This window comes from Phycodurus eques, chromosome 6 (genome assembly GCF_024500275.1).
Source record: "Phycodurus eques isolate BA_2022a chromosome 6, UOR_Pequ_1.1, whole genome shotgun sequence".
NCBI lineage: Eukaryota > Metazoa > Chordata > Actinopteri > Syngnathiformes > Syngnathidae > Phycodurus > Phycodurus eques.
The window spans coordinates 11676358-11699111 of record NC_084530.1 but is presented as its reverse complement, the minus strand read 5'-3'; the positions used below and the strand labels follow the sequence as shown (position 1 = coordinate 11699111).

The following is a 22754-nucleotide window of genomic DNA, read 5'->3' as shown; positions in this document are numbered from 1 at the left end:
GGTATTTGAAAATTCTAAGGACAAAGAACACACAAACACACAATGCCTGAGTGATTCACAGAACTGTATCCCAGATCACAGAACTATATCAGGGTTTAATTTCTCAGGCAGAAATGTAGATAAACATAATGAAATCCTATTCCCCAAACAGGTGCAAGAACCACAGAGTCACCAATCAAAAATAGGTTAAATATACAAATGAAATAAAATCAATTCAAAACAATAGCACATCAACATAAAAACATCTAAACATTATGCTGGAACCTGAGGACAGTGTGTCCAAAATAGTACAAGCACAAACATCACTATTAATCATAAAACACCTCAAGGTATTTGAAAATTCTGAGGACAAAAACACACAAACACACAATGCCTCAGTGATTCACAGAACTGTATCACAGATCACAGAACTATATCAGGGTGTCTCAAACACTTTAAGTGGGCTTGCATTGTTTATTTGACTCCTGATACCTGGCATCTTTTAGCTTTCACCAGCGCATCACATCCTGAGTGGCAGCCAACTTCAGGATGTGATGCAAGTGCTTGTGCGTGAGCCTTGAGCGCAGCTTTGTTTTATTTATGCGCATTACATTTACATTAGGCGGCACGGTGGGCGACTGGTTAGAGCGTCAGCCTCACAGTTCTGAGGTGCGGGGTTCAATCCCCGTACCTGCCTGTGTGGAGTTTGCATGTTCTCCCCGTGCCTGCGTGGGTTTTCTCCGGGCACTCCGGTTTCCTCCCACATCCCAAAAACATGCATTAATTGGAGACTCTAAATTGCCCGTAGGCATGACTGTGTGTGCGAATGGTGGTTTGTTTCTATGTGCCTGCGATTGGCTGGCAACCAGTTCAGGGTGTACCCTGCCTTCTGCCCGATGACAGCTGGGATAGGCTCCAGCACTCCCGCGACCCTAGTGAGGAGAAGCGGCTCAGAAAATGGATGGATGGACATTTACATTCTAGAAAACTTGCTCACAAAGATATGTGGATCCAAACATGCACAACAGTTTTGCTGCAAGGGCGGTCAAGTTGGGGTAACCTGGCAAGAGATTCTGATAAAATGTGTCCAAGCCAGCTGCGGCAAATTTGCCCTTAAAAATCACACTCCAAGTTTATTATTTCAAGTTGGATGTTGACGGGTAGATCAGAGGGATTCACGGTGAATGGTGAGCAAAAAAACTTTGAAGTCTTTCTCCAGTTCACCAAAAATCTGAAAGCGTTGCTCAAACTCTCGTAACAGTCCCGATATTTATCTTTGAACCGCTTCATGTCCGGGACATGTTGGGTCGCACACACATTTTTCAGACAGGGGACGTGAGCTGCATCACCACCAGCAAGTTGCGTCTCCCACAATGACAGCTTCATCTTGAAAGAGCATATGCTGTCATAATACTGCGTGACAACTTCGTTGCGCTCTTGCAGCTGTTCAAGTTATTCAGGTGCTCTGTAACATCCACCATGAATGCAAGGTCCTGCATCCATTTTGTGGAATGAAATTCTAACACTGGTTTGCCCTTTCCTTCCATGAACTGTTCAATTTCGTCTCGTAAATCAAAGAAATGCCTCAGCACAGCACCTCGTGCCTCACCTTAACCACCTTACATCAGTGTGGTATGCAGGCCATAGATGTGGTCTTTCTCTCTGAGAAGGCTGTCAAACTGACAGTGATTCAGGCTTCTGGATCAGATGAAATTAACACTTTGGATGAGCACTTTCAATGACGTTATCCATCTTTAATGACTTGCAACACAAAGCCTCCTGGTGCAAAATACAGTGAAAAGTCCAAAAATCACATCCTGCATTTGCAGATTGCACTTTCTCTCTGAACTTTGTCACAACACCAGCTTTTATCCCGATCATTGATGGCGCACCATCTGTAGCCAGGCTGACAGCGTGGGACCAGTCCACTCCGACCCTGTCCAGTGCGCCGACAAGTGCGGTGAAAATATCAACTACTGTCGTGGTATCTGTCATTGGCACAATCAGCACGAACTCTTCGGTGACGGTCAATGTGTCATCAACTCCGCGGATGAAAATGACCAGTTTTGTAACGTCCGTTCTTTCATCAATTGCAACTGAAAATGCAATAAATGACTTTACTTTGTGCTTTAACTGGTTGTCCAAATCCACTGAAAGATCGGAAATCCTATCTGCAACTGTGTTTCTTGTCAGGCTGATATTTCCAAAAGCCTGGCGCTTTTCAGGGCACACAATCTCCGCTGCCTTCATCATGCATGTTTTTACAAATTCACCCTCACTAAATGGTTTTGAAGCCACTACGATTTCATTAGCAATGAGGTAGCTAGCTTTCACTGCGGCATCCCTGATGTCTCGGCATTGAGTAAACAAAGCTGTTTCTTCTGACCCGCCAACAGTTCATTCACCTTCTCTCTTTTCCGTTGTCCTTGAAAGTTGTCATATTTGTCGGCATGAAGACTCACATAGTGGCAACGAAGGTTATATTCTTTCAGCACTGCAACATGATGTGAACACACTAAACATACAGCTTTTCCATTCACTTCTGTGAATAAATAGGACGATGACCATTTTTCTTGGAATACTCTGCACTCTGCGTCCACTTTTCTCTTTTTGACAGAGACATATTGGGGCAATGAAGGGGCCAAAACACATTATGTTAAAAGTAGAAGCCGTAATAAATAGCGCGGGCAAAACACAAAGTAGCTCATCTGGACTGGCTGCGCTTGCTTGACCTTCTTGCCCTGCCATGGTATAAAAAGTTTGACTGCTTAATGCAATTGCTATTGCGCTATCCAGTGGACGCAATTAGAACAGCAGTTTCTTTTAATGAAAATGTATTGAATTTATTGCAGCTCATTTTTATACTTTACAAAATCATCTCGCGGGCCGGATTAAACCAATTTGCGGGCCTGATCTGGCCGGCGGGCCGTACATTTTACACCTCTGATTAGGGAGTTTGTGAATGAGTTTAGCTTTGTTAAAGTCTCCAAGAATAATGAGGGGTGAGTCTGGGTACTTTTTTTTCAATTTCCTTGACTTGTTCAGCGAGCATGTGACGTACTTGTTAGTTTGAGGAGGAATGTAAACACTGGCGAGGATGAAAGATGCGAACTCACGCGGCGAGTAGAATGGCTTACAGTTCAAAAACAGTGACTCCAAGTCCGGGCTACAGTGTGTGCTGAGTTCCGTGACGTCGGTACACTATTTTTCGTCAATATAGAAGCATATCCCGCCACCTTTTGTTTTCCCCGTTAACTCCGTCACGCGGTCTGCCCGGTGTAGTTGGAAGCCCGGAAGCATTACAGCGCCTTTGGGGACGCGTTCACAAATCCATGTCTCCGTAAAGCACAGGGCGGGGGAACGTCCGAAGTCTTTACTGGTCTTAGTCGGAAGATGAAGCTTGTCCATTTTATTGGGTAGGGACCGTAGATTCACAAGGTGGATCGACGAGAGCGCCATTTAAAATCCCCTCTCCGGAGCTTCACTTCGATGGCGGCGCGCTTCCCCCTTCCCGTACGCCGCAGTCACCCCTCCAGTGAATAACTCGGAGAAAAAACTGAGTGGATTTGCAAAAGTTGGTGAAAGAAAGTCTGGGGTAGACTCCCTAATGTTTAGCAAGTCTTCCCTTGTGTAAGTGAGTCACGTAATGTCTCCAAATATGAACAAAAAACACAAAAATATAGACAGTACTAGAGACCACGTAATCGAGGTGACCACAGGTGTAGGCGCCATCTTTTATGCATTAGATTTTTTTTAACTCAGTAATATTTTGTCTTCCACTAACACTTCCAATTCCATCAATTCAAACTTTATTTTGTGCTTTTGGTCCTCTCCCAAACGCTCCATATTGAAAACCATCTGAGTTGCCTAGAGCGCCACACTTTTAAACACGGCGGTCTCGACCACTTTTGCACCCGCTGCCAGAACTGCACGTACTCTGTGAGAATTAATGAATATACACCCGCTATTTGAGAACTTTTCAAAAGATCCCAATCTTAGTAGGTCCCACGAAACACACCCACCAACAGCGGCGCAATCCGACAGTGTGAATACGCAATTTAGTTCCCACTATTTGGGATCTTAGTACTTCTAAATCAGGCTCTAACTGATGTTATTACCAATAAGAGGTGGTGCTACAATGACTGCCATACTGTATTGTACATTCTTGTATCAACAGTTGACTGACAGGCCAGTCTCCTTTCTTTTCTCCCAGTAATATCCTCAAGGAATACATTTGTAAATTAAAGGTTTTTTTGAGAGTTAGCATCTCTTATTGAATCAAATGAGGTATGGACTTAGGGAGGGAGAAAGGAAAAGGTTAACAGACTGCGAGCATTTAATGAATATTGAATCCACTCCTACATGTGCATAAACACACAAACAGACTTTTTAATATTCATGACTTTTTACGTTATTTCAACGTTATCTTCCTGCCCTGATAGATGTGAGCAGTTATGCAGTTTTTCCTCAGAAAACCTGTGCTGGGATGTGTTTTTAATTTACAATATGAGACTACATCTGTAAGGTTTTTATTAAGCATAAGTGTGAAGAAAGGTATGGTCACATCTGCAATCTATAACTGAGCACTGTTCTTCTCTGTGCGTGTCACTTGCATGTGAGAGAGAGAGAGAGAGAGAGAGAGAGATTCTAGTATGGCACATATCCCCAAGAAGCATGTTTTACAGTCACTTATGACCATAAAATAGGGCTAATGTTTGCATATGCACTGCCAAAAGAACAATAGAAACATCTGCAACTTAACGCAAGGTGTTTTCTCAAGTTAGAAGTGAGTTGAAATATCCACCTTTGGGCAGACGTAAGACTACACTGCATAATTAAGCTGTATTTTTTCGGAGTCTGTAAAGCAAACACTCTTTTCCTAAATGAGTCATTTCGATTGGCCCGTGAATGCTTTGTGTGCAGTCATGTGCCGTCTGATTGGTGAATTATAGCCAAATGACACTAGTGGCAAAGTTGGATTGGCGCAACGGCGCCTTATACGGAAGTCGAATATTAAGTCTAAAAATAGATCCATCCATCCATTTTCTTCCGCTTAATCCGAGGTAGGGTGTCGGGGGCAGTAGTTTTAGCAGGGAAGCCCAGACTTCCCTCTCCCCAGCCACATCATCCAGCTCTTCCGGAGGGATCCCAAGCTGTTCCCAGGCCAGTCGCGAGACATAGCCTCTCCAGCGTGTCCTGGGTCGTCGCTGGAGTCTCCTCCAGGTGGGACATCCCGGAACACCTCACTTGTGGACATCCAAATCAGATGCCTCAGCCACCTCGTGTGGCTCCTCTCAATGAGGAGGAGCAGCGGATCTACTCTGAGCCCATCCCGGATGACCGAGCTTCTCACCCTCTCTGCGGAGGAAACTCATTGCGGCCACTTGTATCCAGGATCTTGTTCTTTCGGTCACGACCCACAGCTTGTGACCATAGGTGAGGGTAGGAACGTAGATCAATCAGTAAATTGAGAGCGTCACCTTTTGGCTTAGCTCCTTCTTCACCCCAACGGACCGATACAAAGTCTGCATCACATTATCGCATTACACAAGTCAAAAGTACTGCTATCACATATCTACCATCTCAATGGGGAACACAGAGAAACAGAGAGATAGAGACAGACAGAGAGCCAGAGAGAGCGAGTTAAAGTTCACATGGCCTGTCAAAGGCTGAGAGGATTGGAGTTTTGTTCTATTAAATCATGTTTGCGTGGAGACGTTTCACTCCGTCACCTGGAGTGCTAGAGGTGAAGCATCTTTCCTCCTGGAAAGAAAATTACTGACACAAGGGGAAACTGTGCTTCTTTATATATATAATGTGTTCCTGTTTTCTAGCATTTAGCACACCTACATCTGTCTTGCATCTATTTTTTTATTGTATTTTACTGTGTTGAAAATTGTATTTGACACAAAACAAACATTGTTCTTTTTAGCACGGGACACATCAAGCTGACAAGTAAAAAGGATGATATCATTAAACATCGGGAGCAGGAGATTATTCGTTGTTATATCTGAGGTCATTAAATATACGTTATCCATTTAAAACGTATGCAATGTGCTCTAGCGGCAAGTTAGTAAAGAAGGCTGTTGTTACATCGTTAAAAGTAGCATGAATCAACTGCTGAAGGATTTGAAAAGTTAAAAGCTAATTTGAGGCAAGCTAAACTCTAAATAAATGTGATGTCTGCCTCTGTTGTTCCCTGCAGTTGAATTAGCACAAGGAAATAAGAAGATAAAAACTAATTTATTGCAATCACTTAGTCTTAATGACTGTGTTTGTTCAAGGCTAGTGATTGAATACATCCTTTACTCTATTATGTTTGTCCTTTGCACAACACAGCTTGCTAATAAAACACAAGCTGGCTCAATGTCTGTTTTGGATTGTTTCATTGCCTTTCTTATTGTCTTCCCTTTTAAACTCTTTGACCTCAGTCTCAGTGCACTCAGTTAAATTTTCGCCAATACACAGGTGTCAACAAACATGGTTTCTGTCACGACACTGTGGATTATTTGCTATGTTACAGCCTCCCGTCATAAAATGTTTCTCTCTACACACTTTGGATGGCATGGTATACAGAAGTAATAGTGCAAGCACCCAACCACTCGGTGGCGAAATACCAACCAAATTGCACTGTCGATGTTTCCTTTGTAAGAAGTGACATGATTAATGACTCCTGTAGACTCATTCAACAAAGATTTGATGGGGAGTCGAACAACAGGCATGCCAAAGTCGAAACCGATTTATTTTGGTGCAGGCTCTTGTGGGGTCCTGTGGGGATGAATGTTCCTTTATTACATTCCTGCACAAGACAATCTAATCATGACTGTATTTAAATCACATTGCCTGGAAAAATATACACTCACTGGTCACAACAATAAGAACACTTGCACAATCTAATGAGATCCAATAGCTACCGGAGCGGGATGATACATTCTGCCTTTCCATATAGTAATACTCACATTTGATTTATGAATTCAATGTTTATTGTTGTTGAAGTTTTATATACAAAATGTGGTCATAGAGTCATATTTTAAAATAATGCATTAATTAAAATTGTGAGTAATTGTTGTTAAATGAAGGCTGATGTTTGGTTATACTCTTAATCACTGTTTTTCTGCAGGCTCCAATGGATTCAGCAGGCATGTCAGGAAGCATGAGAGTGACTTTCAAAGACAGCATTTGACAGGTGACAGTCCTTAAAGGCAGACACATTCATTAAGTGCTTCCATTTGCAAACTGGCTGGCAGGCATTTCTGCCTGTAAAAGCCATGACTTGATATGATAGGGAGGCAGTTCAGGATGTCACACGTAAAAAGAGAATTAAATGATGGTGCACAAAGGTGCGGTGGCAGAAATTTAAGACTGAAATTCCTATATGTGAATGTGAGTGTGAATGGCTGTTTGTCGACCTGTATGATTGACGAGGCACCAGTCGCAGCTTTCAACAAGTCAGCTGGGATATGCTCAAACTCACCCACGACTCGAGTGTGGATAAGCGGTATGGGTTATACTGACTGGGATAGCAGTGTTGCTTTAAACCAGTGGCCACTAACTGGCGGACCCAGAAACAGTCCCATACAGACCCAAACTGTAGCTAAAAAAAAAAATCAACAACCGGCCTCTCTCTCCCTGCATTAAAAATGCAATCCTGGAAAATTATAAATAATATAAATAAATATTTTTTGATAAATGTAAACATTGGATTGTCGTTTTTTTTCCAGTAACTGTAATGTATTAAAATGTAAATATTTTTCTTTGTAACATGAGTACATGTATTCCGTTACTCCACTGGCCTGCCTTCAACAAAAGCAAATAAGCAGTATGGAAAATAGATGGATGGATTGTGATTCGTAGAAAAAGTATTCGTGGTCAATCAAGGTGATTTCTCGTCTCACAACACGGGAATTGTATCCTTTTTTCGGAATCCCCTGAAGGGCAGAGTCAATGATTAATTATATTGTCTCTTGATGTGCCTGTTTACTGATTTAACAGCGTGACATCTCTCACTTTCGCAGTCTCCGCTTCCTGGCAACGAAGCTACGCTGCATTTTAGGACTTGTAGTTTAAAAAGTCTGTGTTCGTACTGCTGCAGGCTAGAGTGTCCAAGTGAATAAACTACAAAGCCCATAATGCAACGAAGACGGAACTGACCGCCTCCTTTGGTCATGTGTATTACGGTACTCAATCACAATAACAGTGTCCAACTGTCAGACTATTTAGGCTAGTCTGTCCTTTTTTAGTTATATTTTAGGCACCCGGTGTTTAATATTTAAGATGAAAGAACTGTATTTACTAGTTGTTGTTTCTCTCGGTGTATGTGTAATGGCCGGGAAGTACTCTCGGGAGTCGAACGAGCCTGTGAAAGCTGGCGGCGGTGATGAACAGACGGTTGAATTCAGGATATCGAAGTTGAACCAAGTGTGGAACAAGGCCATACGGGTTCGTATGATTAATCCGATAAAAGACATGGAATTTGTTAGGAATCACTTCCGATCCACTGGTGCCCTATAAAGTGAATTCGCTACTGCGTGGTGCTGTTCATGACTAGTATAGGTTATCCCACGATACATGTTGAATTGTGAACAACCTATGATCACAAACTATTCCATGATGCATTGCGCCAGTACAGAAAAAAAGATTTTCCATTTCTAGGGTAAGCCTATTGTTTTATTTTATGCGTGTTGTGCTACAAAAATACCTTCGGTATAAGTACAGCACATCACAACACTGATGGACATGAAAGTGCTTTGTTATTAAGTTTGTAAAATACACACATCTTAAGACAATATGATGTTATTATAAATTATAGAGTTGTTCGACATATATTATTAAAGGTGGACCAGTTGACATTAATCCAATAAATTGTTATTATGCTATTGTAATGATGCAATTAACGTCATGCCTGTGTTCGAAAACCTTTTTAATTTGACTGAGTGAACTATATTGTCCACTGTATAGAAATCCCTATACAGTATAGTCATTAGTGAGTAGAAAATGAATGAATGAATGATTCCGAACACAATCTGGAGTGCTTTGCTCAGAATTTAGAATTGGCAGGTCAAGAGCTTTAAATAAGGGCTAAACCAGGCTGAGGCAACAGTCAGGGAATCAACTCATTTCAATGTGTGTTGTTTTCTTCAGAGAATAATAAAATTGAGTAAATGTATGAAATATACACTGTTGATGAGCATATTAGATACAGATATTTTAATACTCAGTCGAATGATGTCCTGTGTTTTGACAGATGGAGTTGTCCCCTGTGAAACAAGCTGAGCTGCACAGTGACCTGAAAATCCAGGAGAAGACTGAGCTGCAATGGAAGAAGTTGAAGTTTGAGGGTCTGGATGAAAATGGAGAGAAAGAGGCCCAAATCCGCCGTAACTTCAATGGTAAGGCTGCCTCTGTGCCTGCACTTTGCAGACATATGGATTATATTGTTATGAGCAGGACTTAATCACTGCACCAGCTTGTGTCTGAATGTCATCAATTATCTTTGTGTTTGGCACACGTCACATAAACATCACTACAGTATATGCATCCATTTTGTGCACTGCTGATCCTCATTGGGGTTGCCGGTTAGCATGGCAGCTAGAGTCTTTCTCAACTTACTTTGGCGAATGATTGCGTACTCCCGGGACTGGTGGCCATCTAAACAAGGCACAAACAACTATTAACACCTATGAATTGCATTTTGTAAACCATTTTTTGTCAAGTTTGTAGAATTTACAGGAAAAGGAAGTCAACTACACTTAAGAAGGTGACATTATGGGACTAAATTATTAGATCAATATGAGATATGAGAACCTTTAATTTCCCCTAACTACGACATTTTGGACAATTCTACGTTTCAAAATTTTTTGGAACAGTTTAGAGAAGGCCCTTTTCTGTTCCAGCATAACTTTGCCCTAGTGCAAGATCCATAAAAGCATGCGAAGAAGACTTTGGCATGGAAGAACTTTCAGTGAAGCCTGAAACATTTGAGATGAACTAGAACTGAGATTGTAAGCCCGTCTCCAACATTTTGTAGGAGGTCTTCACAGAACAGTGTAAGATGTTGTACCTGTAGCTGCAACTCCGCACACCATTTTCTTCTATTTTTCCTTACTGTAGAAATAATGCCCAGGTGACCCATAACCTTTTTTCCATAGCAGTGGACATCACTCACTGCGTTAGTAGGTTAGCACTCAATCACTCACAATTTTCAGCCAAGCTTCATCTAGACTTCAAATATGTTTTAAAATCACAACGTAAACTGTTTATGTATTTAAGTAAAAATTCTCCCAGTTATTAGAAAGCAGCTGATGTGTTTTGCTTTGCCTGTGCTTGGTAGTGATCCTGGCCAAGTATGGGATGGATGGCAAAAGGGACACAAGACCTCTGGAGAGCAATTCTCTTAAGGACCATGACATTAAAGATGGTGACGTATTTGAAGATCCCAAGCTGGACAAATTATGGAACACGGTGTGTATGTTTTATGTGTGTGTGTGTGTGTGCTTGTGTGCTAGGGCCGTAATGATTTTGCATCAAAACCGAAAACCTCAAATACAAGATCCTGTGTTGTCCTAAAAATGGCAGTACTGCGACACACCCAATTGTGAGCCACCACGTCATACTATATATGGCCGGACTGTGAGGTTACATTATTCATACAGCTTTATTTCATCCTGTCATTACAAGCACAAGCCCATACGTTGCGCAAGTGAGGTACAATGAGGCGTCGAGTTACTGTTCGTGATGCAACACTCTTTTCAGGGGTGTCAAACTCACTTTTGTCACGGGCCATATTGTAGTTACGGTTTCCCTCAGAGGGCCGATATGACTGTAAAACCATATAAATATTTAATCGCCTCATCATATTTACACACGAAATTTATGAACTAGTTTTGGAATCGGAACTCAAGGGTAATGGGTTTTCCAACTATTGTTCATGTTTGGTAACACAAAAATGCTTGCGGTATCTCAACATTATCATTTATGGTATATGACTATTTGAAATTTCGGTGCAGATTTTAACAAGAATCTTGAAAGTTGACACACATGATTTGCCTTCCCTGGCCACATAAAATCAAGTGGTGGGCCGGATCTGGCCCCCAGGCCTTGAGTTTGACATCTGTGTGCTAAATAGTCAAGAACACAGTTAACAAACAACAACAGCAAAAAGAAGGAAAATGAACTCATAAAGTCAATTACCACTATTAGGGGATAACTAATATTTTAGGGAATGATTAACACTAACTAACAAGAACACAGAATTCTTACAACGCCGCTTTGAATGCTGGGAATTCCTCCGACACCACAATATATATATATTTTTTATGATACAATTTTTAAGTTAATGTAATAAACTGTAACCCTCGATCTACGATTCTTTAGTCATCGTTTTCCAGCGCGTGTCACGAGACGTCTACGGGGCTACTGCTCAGCTATAAAACTGCCAATTTTCCCAGCCAAATTGATTAAAAATTAAAATTCAATTTATTAATCAATCATCTTTTTAGTTCTACTGTGTAGCGCCAATTCACAACAAGTTATCTCAAATTACTTTCCAAATAGAGCGGGCTCAGGGCCACCTCTTCCTGCATGAAATAAAACAAACTATACCCCACTTCAGGAAGCACTTTGGCAACAGAAGCAATCAAAAACTCTCCTTGAACTGGCAGAAATGTCGAACAGAAACAAGAGTCAGTGAAGTGCGTCTGACTTGACCGGTTGCATTGAAACAGTTGAGTGGGACAGAGAGGTAGAGAGAAGTCAAAGAGACTAAATGGCAAGCAGATATTTAAGTATTGTAAAAGTTAAGTCAGGGGTTTGGTAAGGGAAACAAATCATTAGTTGGCATGTAATATCTCGTGTATAAAGAATTGAAGTAAATGTGTTTCACTACTACATTAATTACTTGAATGAGCCCTTTATGCGCATGTTTTGGAAACGTAGTGCGATGCTGAAGCTAATTGGTCCGGTTTGCAAGGTACAGTAGGTACGGAAAGTATTCAGACCCCCTTAAAATGTCCACTCTTTGTTATGTTGCAGCCATTTGGTAAAATTGTTTAAGTTGGGGCGCTGTGGTATCTGTAGGAATTAATCTGTTAAATACTTTTATTAATTTTCCAAAACAAAAACAAAAAAAGTGTGTGTTGAGTCTGAAGGTGAACAAGTAACAGTTACAGTTGGTTGATCAATGTGGAATGTCTCACAAATTAATCAACCCTCTGGCAAATCTTGTTTAGTTTGGGATGAGGTGTTAATGCTACTACGTTTTTGTTTGTTTGCGTACATTGAACTTTTGTGTACGACGCTCATTAATTCCACTGTTATGTCTTTGCGCGTCACACAAGATGACGTTTCATAGTGATTTATTTGGTGTCTAGTATGTCTACATGTCCTTATGCTCTGCCATTCGTTCCATTTGTGTTTCACTGCACAGGCAAAAAGCTCCGGGAAGTTCTCGGAGGAGGAGCTGCTAAGCCTGAAGAGAGAGTTCCAGCACCACAAGGACAAGGTCCACGAGTACAGCATCCTCATGGATACTGTGAGCAGGACAGAGGGTGAGGTTTAAACCTTCCGTCTTCACAAGCACTTGAAGTACACTTCCACTAACTGAGCATTATTCCGTCCCGCAGAATGTTTTTATGTGTACACACTTAGAGCCTGATTTACCAACATCCCAAATAGCAGCCGCTAACTTGTGTGTACACGCCAACAGATTGCGCCCGCTGTTGGTGGGTGTGTTGCGCGTGATCTAGTAAAGGTTTGCATGTGTAAAATGGGCCCAAACTTGATTGCGCCAGCACACAGATGTGGAAACTGATCTACTAACCAAGTACACACAAGCTTCTGCCAAAAGGCCAAAGTTGGGAGAAGTTCCTTTTGTGCGTTGTGGGAGGAGTATATGCAAATAGTTTAATTAAGCAAATGTTTTATCAAACCTAAGACAAATTGCGCTGGCTGATTTTGCAACTTTAAACAGACACTGGCCAAATAATCATCTATGGCTTTATTGGTAGTAATTCGGTGTAAGGCGTGGTACACACACAAGGATTTTTTATAACTTAAATACATTGATCACAGAAATTCATTAAATGGTTGTCCATGAATGTGCAGCTGTCACATTCGCGCCACTTGCCGACTTCTGTGCCACTCATTCCCCAAAGGTCATTTCGTGTTTGCAAACACCAGCCTCCACCGCATCTTCCTCATCTGAAGGAGAATCTGTCTCGGTATGCCCATTTTGTTGTGTTGGTCCAAAACTAAATGGCAGTCTACCCACTCTCGGGAATTTCAACATCACTGAATTGTGCCATGGCACGACATAACGTGGATCGAGCATTTTTAAGTGACCATATGACACATCTTCAATGACAGAAAATATTCAGCAATAAATACTTCCACTGCCCAGGTTATTTTCTCATGTTTATCTTAAGTGGCATGGTGTGTTCAAAAACATTCTAAATAGACACGTTGTTTCTCTGGTGTTATCTTTCTGAGTCACTGCACGAATACAGGTGAAGCTTGGTCATATTCCTAAAATGTCTGTCAGTAGTTTTCACTCCCTCATAATTGTATACAATGGTAAAACCAAAATAATCCACCCCTGTCTCTCAAATCCACCACTCATGCTAGTTAACATGTCAGTGAGCTGCACTTTGAAGACAGATATAGTTACACCTTTGAGTTCATCATGATGAAGTAGAAAGAAAACGGGCCGTAACCACGCCAAAAGAACAAGCTTCTTGTCAACATCGTACCTTACCGTCTCTCTCTCTCTCTCTCACACACACACACACAGACACGCACACAAACAGGCACTGCCCCCTCCCCTCGTGCGGTCATTTAATCGCATTCCCTCAACCGCTCATCCAATCACAAAGCAGTTTCACGCCTTCACACTTCTGGGGGAAAAAAAGAAAAAACAGGTCTCCAAACAGGTCTAACAAAACAACAGAACCAAAACGAACGTTTGCGCTAAAATATCTTTGAAAACGGCCTTGGCAGAACCGAGAGAGAACACAGACCCGGCCTTGATGTCAAAGAGGAGTAGTACTTTGGTTGTTTGGTCTTATTTTGGATTTAGGAAAGACGATGTGTCACAGAGTTAATTATGGGCTTGTTGCCCTCCTAGATGCTACATTGAAAAAAGTATAACAAAGATGTCACTCGTTTAATTTTTTTTGTATTATTCAAATTGTTTAAAAACGTTGTTTGTGATTTAAATGTTTGTTTTATTTATTTACTTTTATGTATTTATTTATTTTTACTATAATTTAAAACCAAACTGAAATATTTCATTTTAACCAAAGGATTTTCTTTCATCGAATGTGATTTGTGCGTGCATTGCGGACTTGGACGGAAGGAGTGACATTGAAATTGGTTGGAATAAACGTTGCATTTTGGTAACATTACTGTTCGTTTAAAGTAATTTATTCATTATTGTCTGGAGAGTGCAGACCAGGTAGACAGTAGCCTACTGGGGATGGGAGGAGCTACTGCTTCAATGTTTATATTTCTCTCAGATACACCAGAAAGATGCCATAAAACATTGTTAAATAACAACGGTAAACACCTGTGCCGTGTGTGAAGCTTGTATGAGTGGGTGCACTGACCCTGGCTGCCGTGCTTTTTAAACTAAACTCAGCTAAGTTAGCAAGAGCTAATGTTGTGGCTAACAGCGGTAATGTTTGTTCTAACACTCAAACATGGTTTATATTCGTTTTATTTATAAAAATTCATGTTAAACTTTCAGGATACGCGAAATGAATCATTTTCAAAAATAAAATACATGTGACGAATTACTTCAATTATGCAGTGTTTATCTTTTCAGTTTATTGTAGCTGCAAATGGTAATACTACAAACTATTTTCAGCATCTACGAAAGTATCATAAGGCCATATTGGACAATTTCAGGGTAAAAAACAACAACAACAACCATTAGTGTGTCAAGTGGACCAATGACCACCTGACAGTGATCACTGACCGACATGTTTTAGAGCATATTTCCATATGACTTCAGTATGTGTGATGTTACTGATTGGAGATTAGTAGGCTTCATTTTTTCAATAGAATGTATATTTTATTTATTTATTTACAGACTGCCGATATAAGTTCAGTGTTTAAGATGCACAGTCCACGTATCCATATATCATATTTCATGAAACATGAAAAAGGGGACATGTTGAAGTGGTAAAGCCACATATTGTTTGCATTATTGTTGTTATCTGATTTACCTACTTATGTTTACCCCACACTTGTTTGGCAGAATTTTTTATTTATTTGTTTTAAACAAGAATACAAGTCAATGTGTTTACAACTAAATTGAAGTAGATGAACTTAAAGTGCAACCAAACTCATTTTTGTGTTTTGTTTCTAAATACATTAAACACGTTTGAAGATAAGTGCTGAAAACATGCGCAAAGACTGAGAACGTACCCCAGTATATAAACACCAAGCGCCCTTATTCAATGCAGTGGCTATTCGGCGGAATTGTACTTCCCTGTTCATAAGTTCTACCAATATAGCGTGCAATTGGCCATGAAACTATGCCCTCATCTTCAAAAAACACATCTTTCCTGAAGTGTAACGAGTTTTTTGTTATTTGTGCAACATGTCTTGCCGTCTGGCGCCCAAGCATGTGTTGCGAGGCAGCTGCGAAACGGATGAGATCCGCTGCCCCACGGCCCATTGCCAACGGTTAAAGAAGTCGTTGGAGGTCCAAACAACAGCCTCACAGTCTCCTTCCCTCCTTTCATCAGGGGGACTGGCGATCGTCGCATGGCTTTGGCCGCTTATGGAACGCCGTTCGCGGGCCCATATGCGTGTTGCCTGCTAAATTTCAAAGGAGGGAAAATTGTCCTGAGGGCAAAGATTGTGGTTGTTATGCCAGCTCAGAGGCTGCTTCTCTGCAGCCCGTGAAAGCTTGTGATACTGTTTCTCCGTCGCTGGTAAGGAGAGAAGAAAGGTGGTACGTGTATTGACAGGAGGGAGAGGATTTTCAGATCCCTCAGCGACACGCCCTCAGCATCAGCGTTTTTTTAATTCATTCATTTATTGTCAGGCTTGTTAACAAGACTTCTCTGTGACGTGTCAAATTTAAAACAATTTCTCCTGTTTGGTTGTACTTTAATTCATGGTTCATTTACCTTTATTTTACCGGAAACCTAATTTATACGACCAAATAATTTATGTATAACTCTATTGTTTATTGTAAATACCAATTAATGTATTGCTTGTGTTTATTGAAAAATACATGCGAAGACCTTGAAAAAAATAATCTCATATTAAATCTTGAGGAAAAACAAAATTGCAGTTTGATTCATCCATCCATTTTCTGTCCCGCTTAACCTTCACTAGGGTCGTGGGCGTGCTGAAGCCTATCCCAGCTAGCTTCGGGCGAGAGGCGGGGTACACCCTGAACTGGTCGCCCACCAATTGCAGGGCACATATAGACAAACAACCATTCGCACTCACATGAAAATATATATATATATATATATATATATATATATATATATATATATATATATATATAATCATCAGAGCAGCGTATGATTTCTGATATCGTAGCGTATGATTTCTGATATCTCGTTTGTGTGTGTGCTCGTGCACTGCTTAACCAGCAATAGTGGGCTTGTAGACTTACTGAGTAGTGATGAAACTGGCAGAAACAAAAGTGTGTTGTTGACTGAATGACAAATGGCTTTTCTTTACTCGTTCTTTCCTGAATTCTGAAGTGCCTGTTTAGAGAGGCAATTTAGAGTCTTTGGTGAACCTAACATGCATGTTTTAGGGATGTGGGAGGAAGCTGGAGTACCCAGAGAAAACCCACGCAGGCACGGGGAGAACACGCAAACTCCACACAGGCGGGGCCGGGATTTGAACCCCAGTCCTCAGAACTGTGAGGCAGATGTGCTAACCAGTTGCTCACCGTGCCACCACAGTTAGATTATTCTCTGAAATCGTACAGCCCTAACACACACGCATAAACAGCAAGACCCAAGCAAGCTTAGTATTTAGTATTTTGACTGAGACTGTTTGCTGCTAAGAGGTGCTAAAATTATGTGATATTGTTTCATATTTGACGTATCACAGTACTTTTCTAGTACAGGTATATAGTGCATCCCTAAGTGGAACTCAGTTCATCTATCTCAATAGACTTTCTTCCGTCTCTAAGGCGTGTGCACCAGAGTGCACCCCACATTTGACTGAAGTCAAGGAAAAATTGTGGCAAGCTTGCTACATAAAATTACATAGGGGCTGGACCTGACCCGCAGGCCTTGTTTTTGACACCTGTGACATAGACTGTATCAGACTGTGCCCGTGGTCACTGACCACCTTGAACTCCATGGCCAGTACATCACATCAGGCTGTGAGCCGTAAGCCATTTGACAGATGTCATTGTGTTTAGCGGTGGTCTCCTCTGGCTGAGACTGACACTTGCCGCCTGTTTTGTGACAGAAGCTTTCTGTTAGAGCTCGGCACTGTAGCTTGTCTCTTGAAGCTGCCACAGGTACTTTTCTGCCTGTCTGATGCACTTAAATGTTGAGCCAATGACAGGCTGTCTGGTAGGGAGTCTCCATCAGCCCCCATGCCGCCTCCACCTCCAGTTCCAACTCCCATCACTGCCTGTCTTGGTTCATTTCCTCTCTGCTTTCACTTCCCTTCATTTTTATTGGATTTCAAGACGGATTGATCAAAAATGTCATGATATTGTTGTAAACGTACTGAGGGTAGCGTAGATCCAGCATAGTGATGCATTTGTTCAGAGATGTAAAAATGAAAAAAAAAACATATTTTATTAGCTTTCATTTGACATAATTATGATGTGAACTCATGACCTAAGATGGTGTACTTTGTGAAGAAGTATGACTCCGTCGATCGAGATTTAGGTGACAGAGCCATTTTTTTGTTATTCTACCAGACGTCCCAAAAGACAACGTGTTTGTGTGGAAAAACAACATTGTGTTTTTAATCTAGCTCTGAGTGCTGAGCTCATGTTCTGCTGCCCTGATGCAGAGGACAAATGCCTGCGCTACTTTGGACACACTTCTTCCAGGGAAGTAATCACAGGTCAACGCCTCCGCCTCCTCTTATCCAGAGAGAGAGAGGGAGAGAAAACACAGCGTGAGCGCCATTTCCACCAGTGGTAGCGCTCTTATGGAACTTTTCTTCTGGTGTTTTCATCTGTCAAAATGATTGATGATCTTGACATTTTTCTGTCATGGGTAAAAATGGTTGTCAATGATAGGAAACTTTTGGTTGCTTGGAAGATTAGCGCTCCCTACTGCCTATATGAACAAATAGTCCATTTGTTAGTTTGATGGTAGTTACAGACAGTGCAGTGTAATGATAATGGCTCCTATGTACCCGTTCCACAAAATCAATATTATATATGAAGAAAAAAGCCAAGGAGATGTTGAATTATAATGGCCTCAATCTCTCCCTCAAAATTCTTATGAGACACTTTTCCTTATCATTGCTTAATCACCCTTCTTCCTCTTCACATCATCCAAATCCTCCCACACATGTTTTTTCTGACTCCTGACCTGTACCCCTCTGACTCCTAGAGATCCACAAGAATGTAATCTCACCCCTGGAGGGCGACGGCAAAGAGCAGGAGGTGCAGCAGAAGCACACTGAGCTAAAGCAGAAGATGAGAGACCTCAACCAAGGCTTTGAGCGCCTCCGTAAACTCAGCCACGAGGGCTTCACCGAGGACAGCGGTGAGGGAAAACGCCCACACACTACTCTGCATATCAATAAAAGAAATCCCATTTCATTATTTTCACATCTCACCAAATCCATCCATCCATTATCCGTGCCGCTTATCCTCACTAGGGTCGCGGACGTGCTGGAGCCTATCCCAGCTGACTCTGGGCGAGAGGCGAGGTACACCCTGAACTGGATGCCAGCCAATCGCAGGGCACATACTGACAAACAACCATTCGCAGACACATTCACACTTATGGACTATTTAGAGTCTTCAATTGACCTACCATGCATGTTTTGAGATGTGGGAGGAAACCGGAGTACCCAGAGAAAACTTACGCAGGCATGTGGAGAACATGCAGACTCCACACAGGCGAGGCCAGATTTGAACCCCGGTCCTCAGAACTGTGAGGCAGCTGTCGTAACCAGTCGCACACCGTGCCACATCTTACCGTATCTGTTAGCAAATTTCTTCTTGCTCATTCACTGTGAGTCTTGTACTTCTTCTTGTTCTCTGCCTGTTCAATCCTCACTGCCTCTTTTCGCTCTCAAGCATTTGTATTCAGTGCCTATGGCAGCAAAAACACATTTCATGTGTCAGTTGTCGTTCTGTAGAATTCCGGGAACCACGTGTGATCGAACTGTGGGAGGCTGCCAAGAGAGCAAACATCAGCAATGATGAGCTGGACTCTCTCAAGGTAGGCTCTCCTCTGACACACTGACTCTCATTGATTGTCTGTGAACACGTGCGCGCGCACACACACATACACACACACACACACACACATTACATCTAACGACAATGGAGCCTCCAGAGGTGGCAAAAGTACTTACACTCTGTACTTAAGTAGTACAGATGCTTGTGTTAAAAAAAGGGGGGGAGGGGAAAGACTGGTAAAAGCAGAAGTACTGATTCAACTCTTGTACTTAACTCAAAGTACAAAAGTACGGACTCTGACATGTATTTACAGTCCTGGAAAAAATTATTAGAACACCCTCGTTGCTTCAATTTCTTGTTCATTTTAATGTCTGGTACTACTAATGGTATATTACCTGAAGGATACAATGAACATAAATGCAGCTGATTCCGAAATACAAGTACTTGATGTTGTTCTAGTTGACATGCTTACGTTTGTGCCTGGATCAGACAACAAGACAAATCTGGTCATTCACGATGGCACGATGTCTAACTACTGCCTTCAAATCTTACCGTATCTTTGTCAGACAGTGGCAACACTACCCAACGTCTATTTCGAGAACACCGTATCCCGTCTTTTACGATCACTGGGCTTTATCTTGTCAAATCAAAGACTGTCGGGGAGGTGGGACCAGAAAACATGTCACCTTTCACCGCGACCAGATGCAACCGTTACCATGGCGACAAGTTGTCATCAAACTATGGATCGCTGCTTCAACGTTGCGAAAAAAAGAACATAAAGAGGAGAAAAAAACATGCGGTGTCACAGGGTCCTTGTGGTATGTTCACATACATTTAATATGATACTGCTCGCAAGCAGGCAACAATCTATTTTGTAGCCTAGCAAGCTAGTGCTAGCACTAACGGTTGTACTTAAACATGCCGACGTTCTGTTGAATCATGCTCTAAAGCTTCGGTAAACAATGGTTTGTGCGCGTTAATAAATGTTGACAACGGCGACCAAGTACGTTGACAACAGCAAGCACGGGTGGTGATGCGCCGGTCACAGTACGCAATCCTATTGGTCGACGTCAAGGTGCGCTGTCGGAGTGTTGTCGACATGTCACACATGGAAAATATCCCCCAAAAATCTAACATGCTAGATTTTTCATTTTGCCGTCGTAGGGCCAAATCGTTTGTCATGGATTATGTCACAATCCAAGAAATGTTGTCGTTCCCGACAAAGTATGTTGGCCCCGATCTGGGAAGTCGCCCACGATAGCTAATCGGGCTAATATCGGGGCTAAAATCCTGTAGTCTGATCTGGGAATTACAGTCCCACAAAACAGGCCAAAAAATGTCTTGCAAATTCGATACACTATATGGGGTGCTGTGTGTACATTAAGGAGAGGAAAAAAACGTTCATAAATTTTAGCAAATGGCTGCAATATAACAAAGAGTGAAACATTTAAGGCGGTCTGAATACTTTCCGTACCCAATGTATTTTTTATTATGCATTGTTAAAAAAAAATGTCAGAGACCAAACTGACACCATTATAAGCATCAACTCTATCTACAGGTAATTTTTAATATTTTAACTGTGACTTAAGAATCTTGAACAGCCGTGTGGCTCATTTGCATAAGAGACCAAGCACTGTCAGGCAGGGCACACAGCGAGCATCCCATTATGTAAAAATGGCCGCTTGTCATAAGAGATTAAATGCAGCCCATTCTGTCCTTATCATCAGAAATACAGTATCGTACTTAGCAGCCAGAACTGTGACAGCTTTTCCATGTCACGTCCATTTACCGCTCTATAGTCTTCTTCATAGTTTTCCTTTTTGCTATTTCTGGTGTGCTTCTGCGGGGGCATCACAAAAAAGTGACATGCACTTATGGCCATAATCGTTTGCTCACTAAACAAAGTCTCACAAGATTTGTGAAAGCCTTACTCTTTCATCTGGCACAGCGATGGTTCGACCGCCATGGTTTTGTAAGACTTCGGAGGAATATTTTTTTTTTCCTGAAAAGTTTGGTTGAATAGCTCAACCTTGAAGATTGCGTTTCCACTGAATTTTGATTGTCCAGTTGGTCTGACTGTCTGGAAGATTTCTCAGTAAAGTCTGCTACAGCTGCTAAAAAGACCAACCGTTTGTGGCCTTGGCCCAAGAGCTTTACCCTGCATTTGATTTAATTTTGTTTAGTTTTATACATTCTAGCTGAGAATTTTCCTCGATAGCACAGGTCTCGAAATCAAGGCCTGGGGGGCCAGTCTCGCCCGCTGAATGACTTTGTGACCCACCAAAGTAAATCAAGTGTTTTTACTTCGTTTCGTATTGCCAGAAAATCTGTACCAAAATTGCGATTTTTCTTCATTAATCACATTTACAAAAAATGTTTTCACCAAATCACTTCTTAACATAAATTGACCAATATTTGGATACTTATACTGAAGTGACATTTATATGGTTTTCCCAGTCATAAAGGCCCTCTGAGGGAAACCATAACTACAATGTGGCCTGCAACAAAAATGTTTGTCGTCCCTGGTCTACGGTCACTTCTAGAGCAGCACTTCAGCTTCAGGGAGTCAAATAAAAGTCCCCACTTTGTCCATTAAGGAGGAGCTGCATCACTTTGAGACCAAGGTGGAGAAGCACAGTCACTATCAGGAGCAGCTGGATCTTTCCCACCAGAAACTGCAACATGTGGCGGCTTTCGGAGACAAAGAACACATCAAGAGGAACCAGGAGAAGTACAACACCCTTGCTGAGAAGACCAGGGAGATGGGCTACAAGGTATTTGAAGTGCATCCACTGTTAACATTCCTTTCACGTTAAGGACCCTGTGTGTCTACTCTTCATGTTTGAGCTCATATGTAAATCGAGGAAACCGACAGTGTTTTTCTTGCAGATGAAGAAACACATGCAGGACTTGCACAACAAGATCTCTGCTCAGGGTCTGGCCCACAATGAGTTGTGAGGCCCTCACTCGTGACAACGCCAGTGAAGGATCAATGAACTCAACTAAGTCCCGCTTCCCCTCTCATACTAACTCAGTTGAGCCACTGTAAAATAATCAGGTTGGGTTTTTTTTTCTACCTTAGTCTTGTTGATTTGTTGTTGAGTTTACAAATCACTGAACAATTTGTCCGTTTTATTTTTTTTGTACTTACTATGAAAAGGATTTCCTTACAAACCAGCAAATATTTTTGGGTAATACATGATCAGATTTCTTTTTGTGGAACAAAATCAATAAAGTTGAAACACTGAGCTCGTGTTCACTAGCAGCATGAAAGGAACAAATCACAGAAAGACTAACGCAAACGAAAAACATGAAAATGGAGCGTCCTGCTGTCTCGAATAGGCTGTTACTACTTGGGTCTGTTGCAATAATCTGCTGACCAATATAACAACAAAAGGTGTGTGAAAACAAAACTGTG

The 22754-nt window shown here is 41.6% G+C and overlaps 1 protein-coding gene across 3 annotated transcripts; it reads left to right on the top strand.

Annotated features, from left to right (window-relative positions):
• Window positions 1–8137: 8137 nt before the first annotated feature.
• lrpap1 (low density lipoprotein receptor-related protein associated protein 1) lies at window positions 8138–22584 on the top strand. Of its 3 annotated transcripts, none has more exons than XM_061680434.1 (8): window positions 8138–8418; window positions 9224–9368; window positions 10310–10440; window positions 12404–12524; window positions 18537–18692; window positions 19294–19376; window positions 21934–22110; window positions 22226–22584. In XM_061680434.1, the coding sequence occupies exons 1-8, from the start codon at window positions 8254–8256 to the stop codon at window positions 22292–22294; spliced, it is 1047 nt and encodes a 348-aa protein (XP_061536418.1). In that variant the 5' UTR covers window positions 8138–8253; the 3' UTR covers window positions 22295–22584. The 3 variants fall into 3 exon arrangements, with proteins under 3 accessions (XP_061536418.1, XP_061536419.1, XP_061536421.1); XM_061680435.1 differs by having other exon boundaries at window positions 22212–22279; XM_061680437.1 differs by lacking the exon at window positions 8138–8418 and adding an exon at window positions 8491–8632.
• Window positions 22585–22754: the final 170 nt, after the last annotated feature.